Source organism: Ascaphus truei, chromosome 19 (assembly GCF_040206685.1).
Source record: "Ascaphus truei isolate aAscTru1 chromosome 19, aAscTru1.hap1, whole genome shotgun sequence".
NCBI classification, from domain to species: domain Eukaryota; kingdom Metazoa; phylum Chordata; class Amphibia; order Anura; family Ascaphidae; genus Ascaphus; species Ascaphus truei.
The window spans coordinates 27758917-27780525 of NC_134501.1; the positions used below are offsets into that span (position 1 = coordinate 27758917).

The 21609-nt window shown below is 50.0% G+C and overlaps 1 protein-coding gene across 1 annotated transcript; it reads right to left on the reverse strand.

Annotated features, from left to right (window-relative positions):
• Positions 1 to 6125: 6125 nt before the first annotated feature.
• On the reverse strand, positions 6126 to 21581 carry CFDP1 (craniofacial development protein 1). Its single transcript, XM_075577194.1, has 4 exons — positions 21431 to 21581; positions 18830 to 18959; positions 17192 to 17417; positions 6126 to 6273 (listed from the first exon to the last, which is right to left on the reverse strand). The coding sequence occupies exons 1-4, from the start codon at positions 21489 to 21491 to the stop codon at positions 6145 to 6147; spliced, it is 546 nt and encodes a 181-aa protein (XP_075433309.1). The 5' UTR covers positions 21492 to 21581; the 3' UTR covers positions 6126 to 6144.
• Positions 21582 to 21609: the final 28 nt, after the last annotated feature.

Genomic DNA, 21609 nt, shown 5'->3' on the forward strand with positions numbered 1-21609 from the left:
GTGGGGAGACACGGGCGGAAGTTGATTATATATACCTGCCTAAGACATGCAGATGAGCATACAGTTGTATTTATATTTGCATATTTGCTTTGCTGTGGAGGGTTTTTGTCACTTTTTTTACTCACCATAACTTAACTCAGTATGGTAAGCCCCATCCTTTAGCTTCTTTGCATAGCCAGTTAATCAACCCCACACTGATGAGACCCATTAAGGTCGAAACAGCTGTCTGTGGGTGGGTTTTCTGGCTATGCATCTTAACCTTGGCTGTGCTCAAAGATGTTACCATGCAGCAAGCTTAAGCCTATAGGGAACCATGTTAAAAATGGTTTTTGAAGCAAAAAGTGGCACTGTGTGCTCATTTGCATGTCATTTCCCAGAATCCCTTGCTGCAGTGGAAGTGCTGTGTGCTGGGTGATAATGGGGAAAGGCGGGGTTGCAGACCTGCCTAAGACATGCAGATGAGCACACAGTTGTATTTACATTTGCATATATCTATATTTTTGAAAACGTTGTATGTGCTGTCCCAAAGGCCAATCAGATTGGTCCGTGGACCAGCCCCGCCCCGCACGCCTCATTGGTCACACTCACCCAGCGCCGACACAGCTACCAACGCTGCCCGCTCCTCGGTGCCGCCGCCGCCACCTCACCTCTCCTCTCCCCACATTTCCATCCCCCATTCCCCTCCCCCCGTAGCAAACCCCAGCCTCTTCACCGCTACCCACGCTGCCCGTTCCTCGGCGCCACAGCCTCACCTCAAACGCCACCCCTCCTCCACCTCACGGCACGACGCCTCCCGCAAAACCCACGCCGCCGAGTAACCGCCGACGCCACCTCACATATTACCGCCGGGAGCGGCAGCAGGCAGGTACCTCCTCATCCCCCCCCCACGAGGCTGGACCGGGAGCGCCAGCAGCCAGGTACCTCCTCATCCCCCCCTCCCACCCGCGGCCGGATCGGGAGCGCCAGGGTGCGCCAGCAGGTATCACCAAAGGCCACCCCCCGCGGGCGAGGTGGTGCCAGCAGGTATCGACTCCCCCACCCCCCCCCCCCCGGACCAGCGGCCAGGCCGGGAAGCCGGGAGCGCGAGCAGCTACCAATAACCACCCCCCCCTTCACGGCAGGGCAGAGGAAAAAGCAGAGGGGGGGAGGGGGGCAAACAACAACAAACTGACTGACACACGAACTGCCTGTCTGAAACACACACACACACACACACACTGACTGACTGACTGACTGACAAACACACACACTGACTGACGCGCGCACACACACACACACACATCGACTGACGCACGCGCACACACACACAGTCTGATGCGCGCGCACACACAAACACATCGACTGATGCGCACACACACACCCACTGACTGACGCACACACCCACACACACACTCTGACTGACACACACCCACTGACTGACGCACACACACTGACTGACGCACACACACACACTGACTGACGCACACACACACACACACACACACACACACTGACGCACTGACGCACACACACACACTGACTCATGCACACACACACACACACTAACTGACGCATACAATGACTGACGCACACACACATCCACTGACTGACGTGCGCGCACACACCCACTGACTGACGCACACACACACACGCACACACCCACTGACTGACGCACGCACACACACACACTGACTGACGCACACACACACACACTGACTGACGCACACACACTGACTGACGCACACACACACTGACTGACACGCACACACACACTGACTGACACGCACACACACACTAACTGACGCACACACACACACTGACTCACACACACACACACTGACTGACGCACACACACACACACTGACGCACACACACACACTGACTCACGCACACACACACACACTGACTCACGCACACACACACTGACTCACGCACACACACACACTGACTCACGCACACACACTGACTGACACACGCGCACACACACACACACACACACACACACACACACTGACTGACGTGCACACACACACACACACTGACTGACGCGCGCACACACACACACACACACACACACTGACTAACGCGCGCACACACACACACACACACTGACTGACGTACACACACACACACACACACACACTGGCGCGCGAGCACACACACACACACACACACACACACACACACACACACACTGCATGAAGCTGTAAAGGAGGGGGGAACGGAGCTGGAAAGGGGAGTGGGGGACCGGGCCTGTAAATGGGGGGGGGGGGGGGGGAGGGACCGTACCTGTAAATGGGGGGGGGGGGGGCTGGATTGATGGGAACGGGGGACAATCAGAGAGGGGGGAGACAGGGGAAGAGAGAGGTGCAGGAACATTACATCCCGGGCAACGCCGGGTCTCTCAGCTAGTATATATATATATATATATATATATATATATATATATATATATATAATATATATTATATATATATATATTATATATATATATATATATATAATAAAAAAAATAAATAGATAATACCGTTCTGTGGCTAACGAAATGCTTTTATTTGTGCGAGCTTTCGAGATACACTGATCTCTTCTTCCGGCGATGTTACAATGATTGAAGCAAAAGGTATACTTAACAACAGTGTCTCTTGGAGATCAGTGTATCTCGAAAGCTCGCACAAATAAAAGCATTTCGTTAGCCACAGAACGTTATCATCTTATTATTTTTTGATTATATATATATATATATATATATATATATAAAGCACGAAGAGAAGCCTGCAACAGACCCTATAATAGTGAATACCAAAATCAGCTCAGTATATATATATAATGCACAACTGCTGACGGTGCTAGTTGGTGCCAGGTTTTCGTATTAGACCGGCTTGTCAGTGTGGTGGGAGGCTGATTGCACCTGTAGTCACTGTGTGCTAATTAGATTATTTATGAGGATGGCTCTCAGTGGTTTCACTATATAGTGTATTTACACAGGTGTTAGGTACGATTACCATATTCATAGGAGACTGAGGAGTGTGTTGATCTATTGCTGTTGTTTGTGATGTTAATATTAATACATTTTTGATAGTTCTCGGTTTCCCATGTGTTGCAGTACTCGAGTCATAAAGCCCAGCTTCGCACGGATTCCTCATCTCTTCCCTTTCCCTTAACTTTCCTTTAATACCTTACCATGTCCCCAATTCTTCCTGCCTCTCTCCCCCCTGTCTCCGCCATTCTTACTTTCTCCTTACGTGTCAACAGACTTCCTCTCTTTGTCTGCTTTCTGTGGAAACTTTATAGCTATCCAACTCTCCTTATCTGCCACCAGGCTATGTGCATTAGGATGTCACGTGCCAGATACATAGCCTACCAGGTACAACACCCACTGGCTGACTTGCTTGTCAGAGAACTGTTAATAACTCCATAGAATTAACGCATTTCAATATAAATAAATACAGGAACACCCCTAGAGACCCCTTAGAATCCATGTAAAGCTTCAGGTGTCTAGGTTTCATGGTGTTGGAGCTATGGCTCTGACAGACAGACCCTTTATAGATACACATACACATTATCTATAATTAGGGTGACCAGGTGTCCCGTTTTATCCGGGACAGCCCCGTTTTTTTAATGGCTTTCCCGGTTTTTAATGGTTGTCCCGGCTGCCCCGCATTTTTTTAAATGTCCCGTTTTTTTGTGGCTGTTCCGGATTTGGCCATCAGAGCAGGGGGGGCAGCAGAGAGCACAGAATGCAGGCAGAGAGGAGGCCGGTCTGACAGCAAAGGGTGGGGGCGGGGTTAGCTGCAGAGGGTGGGGGCGGGATTAGCTGCAGAGGGTGGGGGTGGGGTCTGACAGCAGAGGGTGGGGGCGGGGTTAGAGTCAGCGGAGCCTCAGCAGTGAGAGCCGGAAGTGAGACGCCTGCTGCCAGGCAAGATGACTTCCCCCCCCTCCATGCTCCACAGTGACAGGTAGGACATAGAGAGAGGAGAGTAGGTGGTGTGGATGGAGCACAGCTTCAGACGCCCTGCAATGTGAAGCAGGGAAAAACAAAACCAGGCCACTCCGTGTAGTATCAAAAAAATGTATTAAGCCAGAAAACACATACAGGGAACAAAAATAGGACAAGTGGAACGCACCTACGCGTTTCGTACAATAGTACTTTATCAAGGTGAAGCAAGAGTGCAATAACAATCCATTTATACCCACCTTAGGCACTTCTAGTCCAATGGGCTGCGGCGTCATCCGTCGACAGCTGCAAGCAGCTGTCGACGGATGACGCCGCAGCCCATTGGACTAGAAGTGCCTAAGGTGGGTATAAATGGATTGTTATTGCACTCTTGCTTCACCTTGATAAAGTACTATTGTACGAAACGCGTAGGTACGTTCCACTTGTCCTATTTTTGTTCCCTGTATGTGTTTTCTGGCTTAATACATTTTTTTGATACTACACGGAGTGGCCTGGTTTTGTTTTTCCCTGCTTCACATTGCAGGGCGTCTGAAGCTGTGCTCCATCCACACCACCTACTCTCCTGGACTTTTCATTGATGGATTGCACGCCACTGATCCGGAGAGTGCCCCCTGGATGAGCAGGTAAAGTGCCAATGTGCCTTATAAAATCCTGCTGCTCAATGGACATAGTTCCTTTTTATTAACTCCTAAGGGTAATCAATGTGTACATCACGGTGGTTGTCCCAACTGACTCCACTTGTCACTCAACCCTACAGTTGTTATTACATTATTGAGGGGGCACTCCTATATCGTCAGACCACCAAGCTTATGGTCTTATCTACAATTATGTGCATGAAGCTACCGGTTCAATTCTGAGCACCACATACACCACGTCCCAGGACATAGAGAGAGATAGAGTGTGAGTGGCTCTGTGTGTGTCACTGGGTGTGTGTGTGTGTGTGGGGGGGGGGGTCAGTGGCTCTGTGTGTGTTGGTCAGTGGCTCTGTGTGTGTGTGTGTGGGTCAGTGGGTCTGTGTGTGCGCTGGTCAGTGGCTCTGTGTGTGTGTGTGTGTGTGTGGGTCAGTGGCTCTGTGTGTGTGTGTGTGTGTCAATGGCTGTGTGTGTGTGTCAGTGGCTCTGTGTATGTGTTGATCAGTGGCTCTGTGTCTGTGTGTGTGTGTGTGTGTGTGTTGGTCAGTGGCTCTGTGTGTGTGTTGGTCAGTGGCTCTGTGTGTCTGTGTGTGGGTCAGTCAGTGGCTCTCTGTGTGTGTGTTGGTAAGTGGCTCTCTGTGTGTGGGTCAGTGGCTCTGTATGTATATGTCTGTGTGTGGGTCAGTCAGTGGCTCTGTGTGTGTGGGGGGGGGGGTCAGTGGCTCTGTGTGTGTGGGTGAGTGGGTCAGTGGCCCCGTGTGTGTGGGTGTGTGGGTCAGTGGCTCTATGTGTGCGGGTCAGTGGCTCTGTGTGTGTGGCTCCATGAGTCAGTGGCTCTGTGTGTGTGGGTCAGTGGCTCCGTGTGTGTGGGTCAGTGGCTCCGTGGGTGTGTGGGTCAGTAGCTCCATGTATGGGTGTGTGGGTAAGTGGCTCCGTGTGTTGGTGTTTGGATCAGTGGCTCTGTGTGTGTGGGTGTGTGGGTCAGTGGCTCTGTGTGGAGATAACATTTTTTTAGATATATTTATTTATCTTGCCTTTGGCTGTATCCTCCCCTCCAAATTCCGTCAACATGGCTGCGCGATGTCACGTAATGCACATTGCCATAACAACGAGGTTCCGTGACGTCACGCGGCTTCAAGTTGACATGACAACGGGACGCATTATGGCGCCGAGGCATCACGTGATGCCACATTGTCATGGCAACATGTCGCCGCCTGACATCAGTGTCTCGTTGTCATGGCAACGGGGTGCGTCACGTGATGTCATTTGTTTTATAAATAATTTTTTAGTGTGTCCCTGTTTTTCATTTTGAAAATCTGGTCCCCCTACCTGTAATACACACATATGTATGTATGTATATATCCATCAATGTATAAACGATCTCACACACACAGATGTAGCCAGCTTCACTTTGGCGCGACTTGCCGTGACCTCTGTGGTCGCTCCGTTACGTCCGCATAAAACCCGCCCGCAGGGAGTATTCCTCGCTGCTCGGGTCCCGAAGTCTGGCTACATCTTAATCTATTCATTATTTCGGCGTCCCTTCTCGACATGACACAGGACTTGGTCGGCCTCTTCTCACCTGACCTCTTCTCCGGCAAAATCAAACACTTTGGTGATGGTCACTTTCGGGGCCGCCTCCTGCTTGCCCGTCTCTACGTCTCGCGCTGAAGACTTGCTGGAAATCTTGGGCACATCTATGGGCGTCTGGGGACAGAAAAATTAGGTCAACGGCGGGAGAGTGACTAAGGGGTGAAAGGATCAGGGGAGTCGGACTGGGCCATATGGGTCGTGTTAACCCAGGAGTGGCCAACTCCAGTCCTCAAGAGCCACCAATAGGTCAGGTTTTCAGGATATCCCTGCTTCAGCACAGGTGGCTCAATCAGCGGCTCTGTCAATGACTGCACCACCTGTGCTGAAGCAGGGATAGTTGGCCAGCCCTGCAAAAGTTATTTTACCACACACACAGCACGTTCTGGTGGCTCTGTGTCAGTGTGTATCTGTGACGCACACACTGACACACAAACACTGACAGATACTCCTCCCCACTCCCCAATGTGATATGGATCGCTCGGACTTGTTCCCGGAGATGAAATTACTGCGGTTCAGTTATGCAGACCCCCTGTTTCACACCTTCAAACAAAGAACGGAGAAAATGTTACCAACTTACCGGCATTTTCCTTTCCTGGAGCCATGGCAGTGGGCACCATAGGGTTAACTCTATCCTCAGCTGAGTAGGACAGGAAATTTAATTCTTGCAGGTAGGCCATAAAGGCCCCTCCCACTACCTGCAGATGGGCCACAAAGGCCCCTCCCACTACCTGCAGATGGGCCACAAAGGCCCCTCCCACTACCTGCAGATGGGCCATAAAGGCCCCTCCCACTACCTGCAGATAGGCCATAAAGGCCCCTCCCACTACCTGCAGATAGGCCATAAAGGCCCCTCCCACTACCTGCAGATGGGCCACAAAGGCCCCTCCCACTACCTGCAGATGGGCCACAAAGGCCCCTCCCACTACCTGCAGATGGGCCATAAAGGCCCCTCCCACTACCTGCAGATAGGCCATAAAGGCCCCTCCCACTACCTGCAGATAGGCCATAAAGGCCCCTCCCACTACCTGCAGATAGGCCATAAAGGCCCCTCCCACTACCTGCAGATGGGCCATAAAGCCCCCTCCCACTACCTGCAGAGGGGCCATAAAGGCCCCTCCCACTACCTGCAGGTGGGCCATAAAGGCCCCCCCCACTACCTGCAGATGGGCCATAAAGGCCCCTCCCACTACCTGCAGATGGGCCATAAAGGCCCCTCCCACTACCTGCTGGTAGGCCATAAAGGCCCCTCCCACTACCTGCAGATGGGCCATAAAGGCCCCTCCCACTACCTGCTGGTAGGCCATAAAGGTCCCTCCCACTACCTGCAGATGGGCAATAAAGGCCCCTCCCACTACCTGCAGATAGGCCATAAAGGCCCCTCCCACTACCTGTAGGTAGGCCATAAAGGCCCCTCCCACTACCTGCAGATGGGCCATAAAAGCCCCTCCCACTACCTGCAGATAGGCCATAAAGGCCCCTCCCACTACCTGCAGATGGGCCATAAAAGCCCCTCCCACTACCTGCAGATAGGGGAAGCACGATAGTGTGTCAGGAGCGGGCTTGGGGGGGGGGGAGGGGAGAGCGTCAGCATGTCAGCCCTGTAGTGGAGCACCTCAAGGGAGGGGAGCGCGTTAGCACGTCATACTGGGGTTGCGGTGGGGGGGAGCGTGTCAGCGTCAGCCCCATACTGGAGCGGGCTCGGGGGGGGGGGGGGAGCGCGTCACACTGCTGGAGCGCACTCCTTCCCTACCAAGGAAGGGAAGGGGGAGTTGAGGGGGCCATCACGGGCCGCACAGGGAGTCCCGGCGGGCCGCATGCGGCCCGTGGGCCGTATGTTGCACAGGCCTGCTATATATTTTACTACGGCCCTGTTGTCGGATGTTATTTGTATATTTCCGTCCTTTACCTGGCTTTGGAATGCTTCCAGTGCTTTCTGCACTGCCTTGAGTTCCAGCAGGTTTGATGGACAACCAAAGAACAGCAGTTACCAATTACCTTGTACCAGTAGGTCTCCCATCTAGGCTCCCCAACCTGCGCCTGTGGTGATCGTTACCCCTTGTACCTGGTGCAACATATGTCCTTTCAATAGGTTTTGGTCATTTTCCCATCACCTTACTGTAGTTCTTTCTTTGTGTGTGGGTATATGTATTTTTCTTGTTTTACATCCTTGGGATCTCCGTCCCACTGCTGTAAGAAATGTTGTTGTAATGGTCTCATGTGTAGACCTGCCCATTTTACTACATTTAGCATTGGAGTAAATTTTCCTAGGAGTCTCATGCAGTCTGCTGCTGAAGATATGTTCGCTGTTCTGAGCGTTCTCGTCTGGACTCCAATGTCTTGGATCCTTGAATATGGCAATCGCACTTCTCCTTCTGCCGTGTGAAATTCTACTCCCAAGAATTTTTAAGACTGTGTTGGTACTAGTTGGCTTTTGTCGACGTTTATGATCCAGCCACGATGATCTAGAAAAGACAAGACTATGTTTCTGTCTTGTAGCAGTTTTTCTTGTTTTTGTGATTTTATCAGAATATGGTCTAGATATGGATACATTTCCATGCTCCTTTTTCTTAATTCTGCTATCAATGGGGCGAATACCGTTGTAAACGTTCTGGGAGATGTTGCTAGTCCAGACGGCAGCGCCGTATGTTGGTCGTGTTTCTGACTAACTCAAAATCTGAGGAATTGTTTATGTGTCCTTGCTATAGGGATGTGTAAATAGGATCCTTTAGATCTATTGAGATCATCCAATCGTTTGGTTTTACTTCTTAGATCCAATACTGCTCTGCAACCTCCTGATGCTTTCTCCCCCTCAAAAAAATCTTGGAATAGATCCCCGATCTCCTCTGTCTTTGAGGAACCTTTGTTATTACGTTCGCCTGTAATAACTCCTTCAGTATAAAACCGATTTGTTTAATTTTCTGTTTTGTCTGTGTATAATTTGTCTTTAAGAGTATATCCCTTCTTGGAATGTTCTTGAACTCGAAAGAAAGGATCTGTAGTACCCACCTGTCTTTTATTGATTGAATCCATGCTGCTTCGAATTGGCTCAGTCTTCCCCCAACTGGAAGCCACTGGACCCCTTGACCTTCATGAGAATTTCCCTCTGGGAAATGACGCTCTCACTGTGGAGCCACGAAAAAGCTTATTCTGTCCGCCTCTCCATGACGTTTGTAGGACGATATGTTCTTGCTTCCCTATACTGTGTTCTTTCCGTCTGATGGAATGTAGAGCCATATCTTCTATTTCTCCTTTCTTGTGGTACAAATATGCTGTTACTGTACCTCCTGACGCTTTGGTTATAATTGCATCTAATTTATTCCCAAATAGAAATTCTCCTTCAACGGGCAAATGACAAACTGTTTTTGGATGCTGTCTCTACCATCCAGTATCTGAGCCACAGCCCTCTTCTTGCTGTTACTGCATATGCCATTAATTTGGCTCCCAGTCTTACCACATCCAGCGATGCTTCAGCTACGTAGTCGGCTGCCCATTTGATTTCTGACAATACTTTTAGAATAGAAGTTCCCGACTTCCTTCTCCAATGCTTCTTCTATATTAGCAATCCATATCCGCATTGCGCTTGATACTGATGTCGTTGATGTCGCCGGTTTGCATGCTGTACCTGCTGTCACATATGCTTTCTTCAAAACACTATCTTCTTATCCATTACATCCTCGAGTGATGCAGCATCTTCGACTGGTATGGTTGTTATTCTTGAAATTCTGGAAATTGCTGCATCAATCTTAGTTCTGACTTCGCAGTATTTTACCTCCTCTTGTACAAAAGGATACATCCTGTTCAACTTTTTGGGAATATTTAGCTTTCTATTCGGCTGTGACAATTCCATTTGTATCATATCCTTGATTACTTGATGAATTGGAAAACACCAGGTTTTCTTCTGCCTTGTATTGTATGTCTTTATTTATATAGCGCCATTAATGAACATAGCGCTTCACAGTAGTAATACATGTGGTAATCAAATAAATAACAGATCATGGGAATAAGTGTTTCAGACATAAAAGTAACATTAAGGAAGAGGAGTCCCTGCTCCGAGGAGCTTACAGTCTAATTGGTAGGTAGGGAGAACGTACAGAGACAGTAGGAAAGAGTTCTGGTAAGTGCATCTGCAGGGGGGGGCAAACTTTATGTATCATTTGTTCAGAATATCCACAGTGCTATTCATATGCTTCTTTAAGCAAGTGTGTCTTAAGGTGGGTCTTAAAGGTAGATAGAGAGGGTGCTAGTCGGGTACTGAGGGGAAGGGCATTCCAGAGGTGTGGGGCAGTCAGTGAAAAAGGTTTAAGGCGGGAGAGGGCTTTAGATACAAAGGGGGTAGAAAGAAGACATCCTTGAGAAGAACGCAAGAGTCTGGATGGTGCATAACGAGAAATTAGGGCTGAGATGTAAGGAGGGGCAGAAGAGTGTAAAGCTTTAAAAGTGAGGAGAAGAATGGAGTGTGAGATGCGGGATTTGATCGGAAGCCAGGAGAGGGATTTCATGAGGGGAGATGCTGAGACAGATCTAGGAAAGAGTAGAGTGATTCTGGCAGCGGCATTTAGGATAGATTGTAGGGGAGACAGGTGAGAGGCAGGAAGGCCGGACAGCAGGAGGTTACAGTAATCAAGACGGGAGAGAATGAGGGCCTGAGACAGAGTTTTAGCAGTCGAGCAACAGAGGAAAGGGCGTATCTTTGTTATGTTGCGGAGGAAAAAGCGACAGGTTTAAGATATGTTTTGAATGTGAGGGGTGAATGTGAGAGAGGAGTCGAGTGTGACCCCTAGGCAGCGTGCTTGGGCTACTGGGTGAATGATCGTAGTTCCAATAGTAATGTGGAAGGAGGTAGTAGGGCCAGGTTTGGGAGGAAGTATGAGGAGCTTTGTTTTAGCCATGTTGAGTTTAAGGCGACAGAGGGCCATCCAGGATGATATAGCAGAGGGACATTCAGAAACTTTGGTTTGTACAGCAGGTGTAAGGTCGGGTGTTGAAAAGTACATTTGTGTGTCGTCAGCACAGAAGTGATATTTAAACCCAAAAGATATTATTAGGTCACCTAGAGATTGTGTGTACAGAGAAAAGAGAAGAGGTCCCAGGACAGAGCCCTGGGGTACCCCCACAGAGAGATCAATAGGAGGAGGAGGAGGTGTTAGCAGAAGAGACACTGAAAGTACGATGGGAGAGGTAAGATGAGATCCAGGATAGAGCTTTGTTCCGAATCCCAAGAGTATGGAGAATGTGAAGGAGAAGAGGGTGGACCACAGTGTCAAATGCTGCAGAGAGGTCGAATAATATGAGCAGAGTGTAATGACCTCTGTCTTTGGCAGCATGGAGGTCGTCAGTTATTTTAGTGAGGGCTGTTTCCGTGGAGTGAGCAGTGCGGAAGCTAGAATGTAGAGGGTCTAGGAGAGAATAGGTGTTGAGAAAATGGAGCAAGCGAGAGAATACAAGAAGTTCAAGGAGTTTAGAGGCAAAAGGCAGGTGGAAGACAGGTCGATAGTTAGAAAGACAGGTAGGGTCAAGCTTGCTGTTTTTGAGTAATGGTATGACTGTTGCATGTTTGAAGGAGGATGGAAAGTTTCCAGAGCAGAGGGAGGAGTTAAAAATGTGTGTGAGCGTAGGGATTATAGTAGGACCAAGAGGTTTTAGGAGATGGGAGGGAATAGGGTCAAGAGAGCAAGTGGTAGAGGGAGAAGAGGTGATCAACAGCGACACATCCTCCTCTGAGACAGTGGAAAAAGAGTCAAGGAAGGCAGGAGGAGAGTTAGGAAGAGGTGTAGGATGGGAGGAAGAAACAGAGGGGATGTTCTGACTTATGGATTCCACCTTTTCCCTAAAATAGTCAGCAAAGTCCTGAGCGGAGATGGAGGAAGGAGAGGCAGCTGAGGGTGGTTTGAGTAGAGTATCAAAGACAGAGAACAGTCGGCGTGGGTTAGACTTGTGCATGTTGATTAGTGAAGAAAAGTAGGCTTGTTTAGCTAGCGAGAGGGCAGAGTTGAAACAGGATAGCAAAAATTTGTAGTGAAGGAAATCTGCGAGCGTATGAGATTTCCTCCAGAGGCGTTCAGAGGAACGAGTGGAGGAACGCAGCATGCGCGTGTGGGAATTTAGCCAGGGCCTAGGGTTAGAAGGGCGAGGGCGGCAGAGAGAAAGCGGGGCATGTAGATCAAGAGAGGAGGACAAGGCAGAGTTGTAGTTCCTGACCAGGTTGTCAGGGTCTGTAGCAGAGCTGAGAGAGGAGAGGGAGGAGCGTAAAGTGAACTCAAAGTCAGGTACGTGAATAGAGCACAGGTTTCTGCAGAACCGGGGGGGGGGGGGGGGGAAGATGGAGGTGGAGAAGGGGAGAAGCGAGATAGAGAGAATAAGATGAGGTGATGGTCAGAGAGAGGAAAATGGAGAAATCGGAGAGAGAGAAGTTTTAGTGAAAACCAGGTCTAGGTAGTGGCCATCCTTGTGGGTGCTGGCTTCAGTCCACTGTTGAAGGCCAAAAGAAGAGGTTAGAGAAAGAAAGCGGGAAGCCCAAGGGAGAGAGGGGTCAACAATGTGGCAATTGAAGTCCCCAAGGAGAAGAACAGGGTAGTCTGAGGAGAGAAAGAAAGAGAGCCAGGACTCAAAGTGAGAGAGAAAGGCAGAAGGGGGATGAGTAGAGGAAGGTGGGCGATAGATGACCACCAGATGGACCGGGAGAGGAGAGAAGATCTGGACTGTGTGAACCTCAAAGGAGGGAAAAGCAAGAGAGGGAGGAATAGGAACGGTTCGGAAGCGGCAGAGAGAGGAGAGCAGGAGCCCCACGCCTCCACCCCTGCCATCAGGGCGCAGAGTGTGGGAGAAGGAAAGGCCACCATAGGAGAGGGCAGCTTCCAGAGCAGAGTCAGACTTAGTGAGCCAGGTCTCAGTTATAGCAAAGAGAAGCAGGGAGTGAGAGAGAAAAAAGTCATGTACAGAGAGGAACTTGTTAGAGAGGGAGCGAGCATTCCAAAGGGCACAGGAGAAAGGGAGAGAGGAGGGAGGGTGGCAGGGGATGGGTATGAGGTTGGAGGGGTTGACACCAGAAGGAGTAGAGGTTGTAATTGGTAGGCGAGGACGAGTGCATGTAGGAATAAGGCAGGGACCAGGATTGGGAGAGATATCCCCAGAAGCAAGGAGGAGAAGCATGGATAGAAAGAGGATGTGTGAGGATGATTTGTAGGGGTGTTTTTTAGTGCAGGGGATATAGCTGTGTGGTGTCAGAGGACGCAGGTAAGAAAGGAGTTCATGTGAACAGAGAAGTGGTGAAGGAAGGAGACATGGAGATATATGAATGGAGTTAGAGACATACTGAGGCTGGTAAAAAGAAGTGCATAATTTGAGAAGAAGTGAAGTCACAGCAAATATAAATGGTAAAGGCAGCATCACAGCAGTAATGATGCAGTCTGGTATAGATGGTATCCTCCTTTCCAGCGTAGTTCAAATACAGGAATCAGGGCCAGTTGGGGGTGTCCACTTCTTCACAACTTCCTTTTAAACTTCAGTTGTTCAGTAGTCCTGCCACTTATAATGGGCCACTTGGACATGGGCTGCAGGCAGACTAGCTGTTCTATCTGGGTTTATATGGGCCTAAAAAGGCACCTGACAGTGTGGTTCTGTCTGCTTAATTAGCACATCTGAGGCACATTCAAACAGATGGTTTTCTACACAGGGTGTTCCCTGCCTAGGTGTCAACACTTAATTTGATTAGGGGTAGAAAGAAAACAGCATTCAAATATGTTTTTTACCTAGCATTGTATCACTTGCATATACTATAATACACACAGCAAAGGCTTCAATGAGAGGATTTAGAGATGGTTTTTACTTGAGGAGAGAAGAAGGATATGATCCGTTAGGGTAAGAGTTCCTTCCTTTACAACCGGTCCCAAATTATTTCTGATTTCTGAGTAACTTCTTCTGTATCCTCTAATTCCAATGTTTCTCTCATTGCCTTTATAAGAGGATCCACCATTTCTAAATCAAATTCTGATTCTTCAGCCTGCATTCCTTGCTCTGGCGAATCACACTCCCCTTCCGACGCTTGGCGATATAACATCTCTGATTCGTCTGATGAGGAGTCTCATTATATCCAGGCTGGTCTGAGACCTCGCTCTCTTTAGTGCTGGCTTCACTGCTTGTTGCACCGCAGACTTTACACTCTGCTTCACGGCATCTTTCATCCATGATAGGAAAGTATTCATTTGTTCATTGGACTCTCCTGCTGCTGCTTTAAGGCAGTCTGCACAAAACTTCCTGGCTTCTAAGGGCTGGGACCCGCTGCGCCCGGCGGCGCGGGCGGCCGCGTGAGCGTTCCTCACCAGCTGGGGAATCCTTCTGAGCAGGTCCCAGCCTCCCTCGCTGCACGGCTCACTACGTGCTGTGACGCGTCAGCCGCCAGGGGTTGCAAGAAAATTGTGATCCCGAGCGGTGACGCGTCACGTGTTGCGCAGATGAGCCTATCAGCGGCGGGGGTGGGAGCTGTCAGACAGCTTCCTACACAAGGTAGGGAGTGGTGTGTGTGTGTATCAGCGTGTGTGAGGAGGGGGAAGGGGGAGGGAGCGGGAGCTGCTTACCTTACAGCAGCCTGCAGCAGCTCCCTCCTGCAGCCTGGGAGACCGAGCCCGTGGAGGGAGGGGGGGGGGGGGGGGGGGGAGAAGCGGGTCCCTTCGCTCAAACCACGCCCCCTCCCTACAGACCGCATATCGCGGTCTGTGCCTGACAGCGCGCCGCCTGTCTGCAGTGCGGGCGCGCTGACTGAGAGAGCGGGGCCTTAGCCTAACGCTGGCTTTTCACATGCTGCACACCATATAGGTTTTTTAGCAGTTTTTTTTCTTTTGATGCAGGGAGTCTACTGCCCCCTTAGAAGTTCCTTCTTCCGGTTGTATAACCACAGTACTAAGGTGAACAAAATATTTCTTTCAGTGCCATGATATCAACTCTCTTTTATTCTCTAGCAAACTAAGGACTCACCAAATTTTAGTAAGGGACCCTTTACTTCCTCCAGCTTCAAAACTTCTTGCAGCTGATTTCTCCTGTCTGCCGAGCGTCCCATGCTACGGCTGTTTCCAGGATACCTTTACACAGCTGTGTGTGCCGTCGCTCTGTCGTCAGCGTCAAATCAGAGCGCTCGGCACTCGCGCCCGCGGGATCGTGGGGCGCGCACACACGGTCGAACATGCGCGCGCTATGCACTTTCACGCCGGTCTCTCTTCCCCACTCCGCTGCCTTCTCAGACGCCTGTGCGGTAATAATTTGAGCCTCCGATCCACTCTGCAGACCTGCTGTCTGTCCGCTGCATTCAAAGACGAATCCGCGGTACTGCCCGGTCGCACGGGCCTCCGTTTTGCGATCACCCACAGTACATCGAACGGAGCTTCAGGGGAAGAGAGGCCGCACACCCCGGCGTGACTGCAATAGCTACAGTCCGGTGAGTCCTGTTAAAAAATAAACTCTACTCCTAGCTGTAGGACAGGAAAAAGACTATCTTTAGGTAGTGGGAGGGGCCTGCAGGTAGTGGGAGGGACCTGCAGCTAGTGGGAGGGGCCTGCAGGTAGTGGGAGGGACCTGCAGGTAGTGGGAGGGGCCTGCAGGTAGTGGGAGGGACCTGCAGGTAGTGGGAGGGGCCTGCAGGTAGTGGGCGGGGCCTGCAGGTAGTGGGAGGGGCCTTTTATGCCAACCTGCAAGAATTCAATTTCCTGTCCTATTCAGTTGAGGATAGTTAACCCTACAGTGCCCACTGCCACGGTGAACAGGAAATATATATTTCTTTTTAAAAGCCCCTTTAACCCGTTGAGTGCCAGTGTGCCATGGGCCTTCCAGCGCAGTGCGCTCATGTTACCGTGGCGGCCATTACTCTGGAAACGGAAGAGCGGGAATCCTCCTCTGCCATATCCCTGGATGGCAGATCGCGGCCTGGGCTCCGTGGGAACACAGGAAGCGGTCCACGATTAATTTAAAAAAAATCACAGGACATGACGTCATTGGGACATCAACGGGTTAAATACAGTGCATTCTGAGCATCAAAAATCTAATATCGCCAAGGACAATGGATTCATGGAACAGCCTCCGAAAAAAAGTGGCGGAGGCCGATATCCAAAAAGAAGTGGCGGAGGCCGATGCCAGAAAAGAGGTGGCGAAGGCAGATATAGCCAGGGGAAACCAAATTGCTGAGGTATGTAAAACGTGGAGGATGGGTTTCCCAATAGACAGGAAAATGGCCTAAGTGGGCACTTATCGGCCTTCCGTTTCCATGTTTCACTGTTTCTTCAATTGAGAACAGGAAATAAAATAAATAAAAAAGAAGAAGTGATTCCTATCTCAACATGTGCAGTTTGGAGGAGAGGGGGGGATATGATCGAAACTTTCAGAAACATACAGCAAATAAAACTCCCACCTGTGAGCACATTCACGTGACAGGTCTGCAACCCTGCCTTTCCCCAGTATCTCTTAGCATATAGTGCTTCTGCTGCAGCCAGGGATTCTGGGAAATGACATGCAAATGAGCACTCAGTGTCACCTATTGCTTCCTGTCCATTTTAACATGGCGTAGGCCTGCCGCATTACACAGCTTTTTAGCACAGCCTGGGTTAAAGTGCAGGACCAGTAACCCTACGCACAAAGGGATTCAACAAAGTACAGGAGGGAAACGTATCTCAGAGAGAGAGGAGAGCAAGAACAAGAGGCCATTCTGTGAAGCTGCAGGGTGGGAGGCTCAGGGGAAAGGCGAGTCCACCGCTGAAAGGGTGGTGGATTTATGGAATAGCTTCTCAGCAGAGGTGGTAGGGGGGTAATACAATAAGGGATAAGCAAACATGTTTGGGATAGACGTAAGGCTAAATCCTAAATACGAAAGAAAGTGAAGGATAACAGGGTCTGCGGCTTCACACCGGGCAGACTGGGTCGGGCCAAGTGGTTCTGATCCGCCGTTAGATTTTCTGTCCCTATGTAACGTGGCGTGGGGCCTGGTCGCCAGTAAGGAAAGAAAGAAAAAGGATAATAAAATAAACTATGAGCGTTGGGTGCTGAACCCTACCTGGGTATTCGGAGTGGCGGGTGGCTGCGTCTTGGCTTTTTGACCAACGTCGGAGAGGAAACTTGACCAAAGATCGTCTTCTTTCTTCTTTTTCACCTCTTCCGCCATCACTTGTTTCTCCTCGGCAAACCCCCCAGCCGTGTCCTCCTCGGCGCTGGGGGCTCCTCCCTCCTTCTCCTCGCCTCCGTCCTCCGGGTTTAAGACCAGGCCTCCTTTCTTCCGTTTCCTGAGAGACAACAAAAGATCAGGACCTTGTAATACACCGCAACGCCCAAGTCTACAACACGTTGGCCAAACCAGATGGTCCTGGAACATACGCCGTGACATTATCTCACCACAGACAGAGTAATGTCACACGTTACAATCTCTATGGCAGTGCAGTTGGGATGTGGCCTGGTTTATAATGGCAAAAGTACACAACATTGACATGCCCACAGAAATATGAAAGGGTTTATATGCCTGAAGAAGGGACCCGTGAGCTTGCACTCTTTTTAACCAGGCTATTAAAAAGGTATCACTTCTACCTCAGTTTTCTTAGATATTATAGTGCAGGATTTATGCCGAATAGAATTCGCAGATAAGAAACGGTTAATGCCATTTTTTTTAATCTTATCGGTGTCCAGCGGATCCTTCGGTTCAGCCGGTTAGCCGGTCTACGTCATGGGTTTTAATGGCGTTTTTCTAGGGGAGATGGTGGTCAGCGTGTCACGGAGGAGACACGGAAGAAGACTCCCCCCTCCTACTCCGTTCGCATGGTCAGCTGATCTCTCCCAGGATTATTAGGACCTCCACAGAAGTTCAGAAAGGTTTTATTTTTATTCCAATGTTAATTTTATTTCATTAGATGACAAAAATAATAATAATAATGGAGTAGGCTGTTCTGCCCCTCCTGTCCTTATCAGAGGACCAATAAAGATAAGGGGAGGTCGAGAGGGGTGTCTCTGGCTGTACAAGCGCTCGCTGATCACAGCGACCTCACACAAAAATGGAGCAGCCAGAGAAAATCAAACGCTTTCCTAGTCTAATAAAGACTAACCAGTCCTTTTAGGCCGCAATTTGAGCATCCTCCGTGACGCGTGAATATTCGCTTTCTTTGCTGCTAGGCAACGTCGGCGGTGCTGCCCGAGGATGGAGTGACGTCATCGCGTGTGCGCGGGACCGCACGCACCACGTGACGTCACGGCCACGATCAGCTCCAGCACTTTTTTACATTGTAGATTGGAAATGGGTCACAGGTGGCGAGTACTCCAGGGGTATTTAAGGGAGGCAATTATCTGAGGGACTGTGTCCTCCAAAACGTTATTTGATCTGCTACAAGCATAGAGTAACGTCTTAGCAATCTGTTTTGTAACTAAAACTGTGAGTCTCCATCTTGTGTGTGATATACTAGTCTAATAAATTAAAAATACTTCTAGGTGTTAGATGTGGGTAAAAAGAAAAGGTACCCATCACCTAGATGTGACCCCTTAAACATGTCACTGGAATTAGTTCACTTTGGTCCTAGGAAAGATTGGCCCTTTAAAGGGGGCTTCTCCGAAATATGATGACCTCTTTGTTTACTGTTGATTTGTTACACTTGCGATGACAATAGGGGTTAGTAAGGTGAAGGCATTGGGTCTTTATAGTAAGTTTTATTACCTTGCCAGGATACATTGGGCCTTTTTCTTCTTGGGTTTCTCTTGTTGGGGCTTTTCCGTCTTCTCCTCTTCGTCATCATCATCGTCCTCTTTTACCAAATCATTGACATCATCTTCACTGTACTCTCCTCCTAGAGGGGGGGGGGGGGAGAAACATATAAACTATTTATGGAAGGAGCATTTACAGGAGTTAAACGCCAGAAAGGTATACAGAAGACCTAGAGATACAAACACACTCTTGGGATCACCCCACCTTGTCTGCCCATTCTCCCATACTGTTGCCCCTACATACTTCTCAAAATCCTCTCTGTGATCTCCTCCTACATCCACCTCCTGGACATCTCAATGGCTGCCCTACACCTATCGAACTCATTCCAGACTCTCTCCTACCCATCACACATTCGAAGATAACATGAAAACTCACTTTTTCTAAAGGGTCAGTCCTCCCAAGAGGCAAAGTGTACTAATGGCAGGGGCCTGTTTATCGAGTCAATCTCTACTAGAGTCAAAGTGTACTAATGGCAGTGACATATTTAATGGGTCAGTCCCTCCTAGGAGCAAAGTGCACTAAAGGCAGTGACATGTTTATGGGGTCAGTCCCTCGTAGGGCCAAAGTATACATATGGTGCTGGACTAAAAACATAGCCGTGAGCTCATCAAAACAAAGTTGACACGACATTGACTTTTCTATTGGCTGCGGGACCGATCACTGAACCCATACCGATCATATTGGATCCTCCTATTTGCCCACCACTCTCTCCAGATCCCAATCCCCTGTTCATGTAAGATTTTTCAAAAAGCTGTAGGTAGGACTGGTGTTTATGGGGCCGCATTGATGTCTTTTTGTTACCCAAATCTGACACCTATAAGTATGGCGAGTGGAGTCTCGAGAGAGGTTTGATCTCCCTTGGCTGCTCCCTCAGCGTCTGAAACATGAAGTTTCCGGGGGGGTTATAATGGAGCGCTCTCCCCAGAGTAGTCTAAGGCCGCGTCCATGTTTAGTGCTTGCGGGCGGAGGCGCGCTTCCGCTCGGCATTGACCCCTACAGCCACAATGAGAGCGGCTTTAGTAGGGGCTCGCCTATGCTTCCGCAAGCGCGCGGAAGCGTAGGTCTTAGGGAAATTTTCCCGCTTGCCGGAGCGCTGGGCCGGTCACATGAGCGGTTCGCCCAATGAGGGTGAACCAGCTCTGTGACGTCACTGGCCCGCCCGCCGACACGCCCACGGACGGCGCGCTAAGGCCAGGGAAAGCACCCGCTTTCCCTCAGCCACAGCGCGCCTCCGCACGCCAGCAGTAAACATGGCCGAGGCCTAAGGCCGCGCTTATAGTCCAGGCGACGGCACGTCAAAACAAGTGTATTGAATCCGTCATGAGCGCTTATAGTAGGAGCGACGGCGAGACGGTTTGGTCACGATCGCTCGGTCAATGAAATTTGAATTTTCAGCGGCCGCAGTGTGACGTCAGCGGTTCAGCCAATGAGGGCGAACCGCTCATGGCCATGCCCCCCGTTTGCCGTTTCTTGTCTGCAACATTATAGGCAAAAATCGCTGTGACAATGGCAACGGATGACATCCCATCGCCGGAACTATAAGCGCGGCCTAAGGCGTAGGACATAATGCAGGCGTGCGCAAGAAGGCACGTGCGCCTGCTGCATGAGCGATGAGTGGACTCAGATGCACTCGCAACGGGGAGGCGTGGCTGCGACATCACCAAGCTGATTCACCCCGATTGGCTCAAACACTGATGTGACGCAAAAAACACATCGCTCGCAGTATGGCCGGCCTGCTTGATTTAATGTTTTCGATCGCATCGTGCGCACTATGGCCGCAGCCTAAAGGTTGCCTCAGCAGGAAAGAGATGAAGTAAAATAATGGATTGCCAACACCCCATCATGGTTTCTTTATTAACCCCTTGAGTGGCACGGCCCTGTGATCGCACCGGGAACAGAAGAGGACGCGTCATATCCCATCCGTCCAGAACGCGTCCTCAGCTCCATAAGATGTGATCTCCTCAAAGGCAACCAGCATTTTTTTGGAGGGGAAGGTCACTTAGCTACTATGTCTTGGAGAACCCAGCGTGCCTGGGCACTAAAAGGGTTAAAAGAGCAGCACATGCTCAGGGGGAAAGATAATCACATTATAGGAGTCACACAGGACTCTGGGGGAATGAAGGGTAACGGGGTTGGTGCTTTAACATATTAAACACACACACACACACACACACACACACACACACACACACACACACACACACACACACACACACACACACACACACACACACACACACACACACACACACACACACACACACACACACACACTTTGGCCATCGGGGGGGGCGGACACTGGCCCATTAACCCCTTCACTACCACAGGGGCCCTTCAGGTTTCTCTATTGAGGTCAGTGTAACATATCGCCCCGACTGCATCCCAGTAGTAACTATATATAATAGCAGGAGATCAGGGAGTGTCCCATACAGTACTGTCACACATTGCTCCCATATAAGTAATGTGTAAGGGGTGGTTACAGCTGCACAGAGATCCCTGGGGCACAGGGCAGTAAATACCCCTCTCTCTCCCCCTCACCCTGCGCATAGTTACCTGAGGGCACATAGTCCTCATCCTCAGAGGAAGAATAATCCTCAGAACCAGAATCAGACATGTCTATGGGGGAAAGTGCCGCTCGCCCCGCAAGCCCAGCAACAAAGCACTGCGCATGCGCAAACACACAGACGACACCAGCGCGCACGCGCAGGATCCCCCCAGCCAACACACTAGCG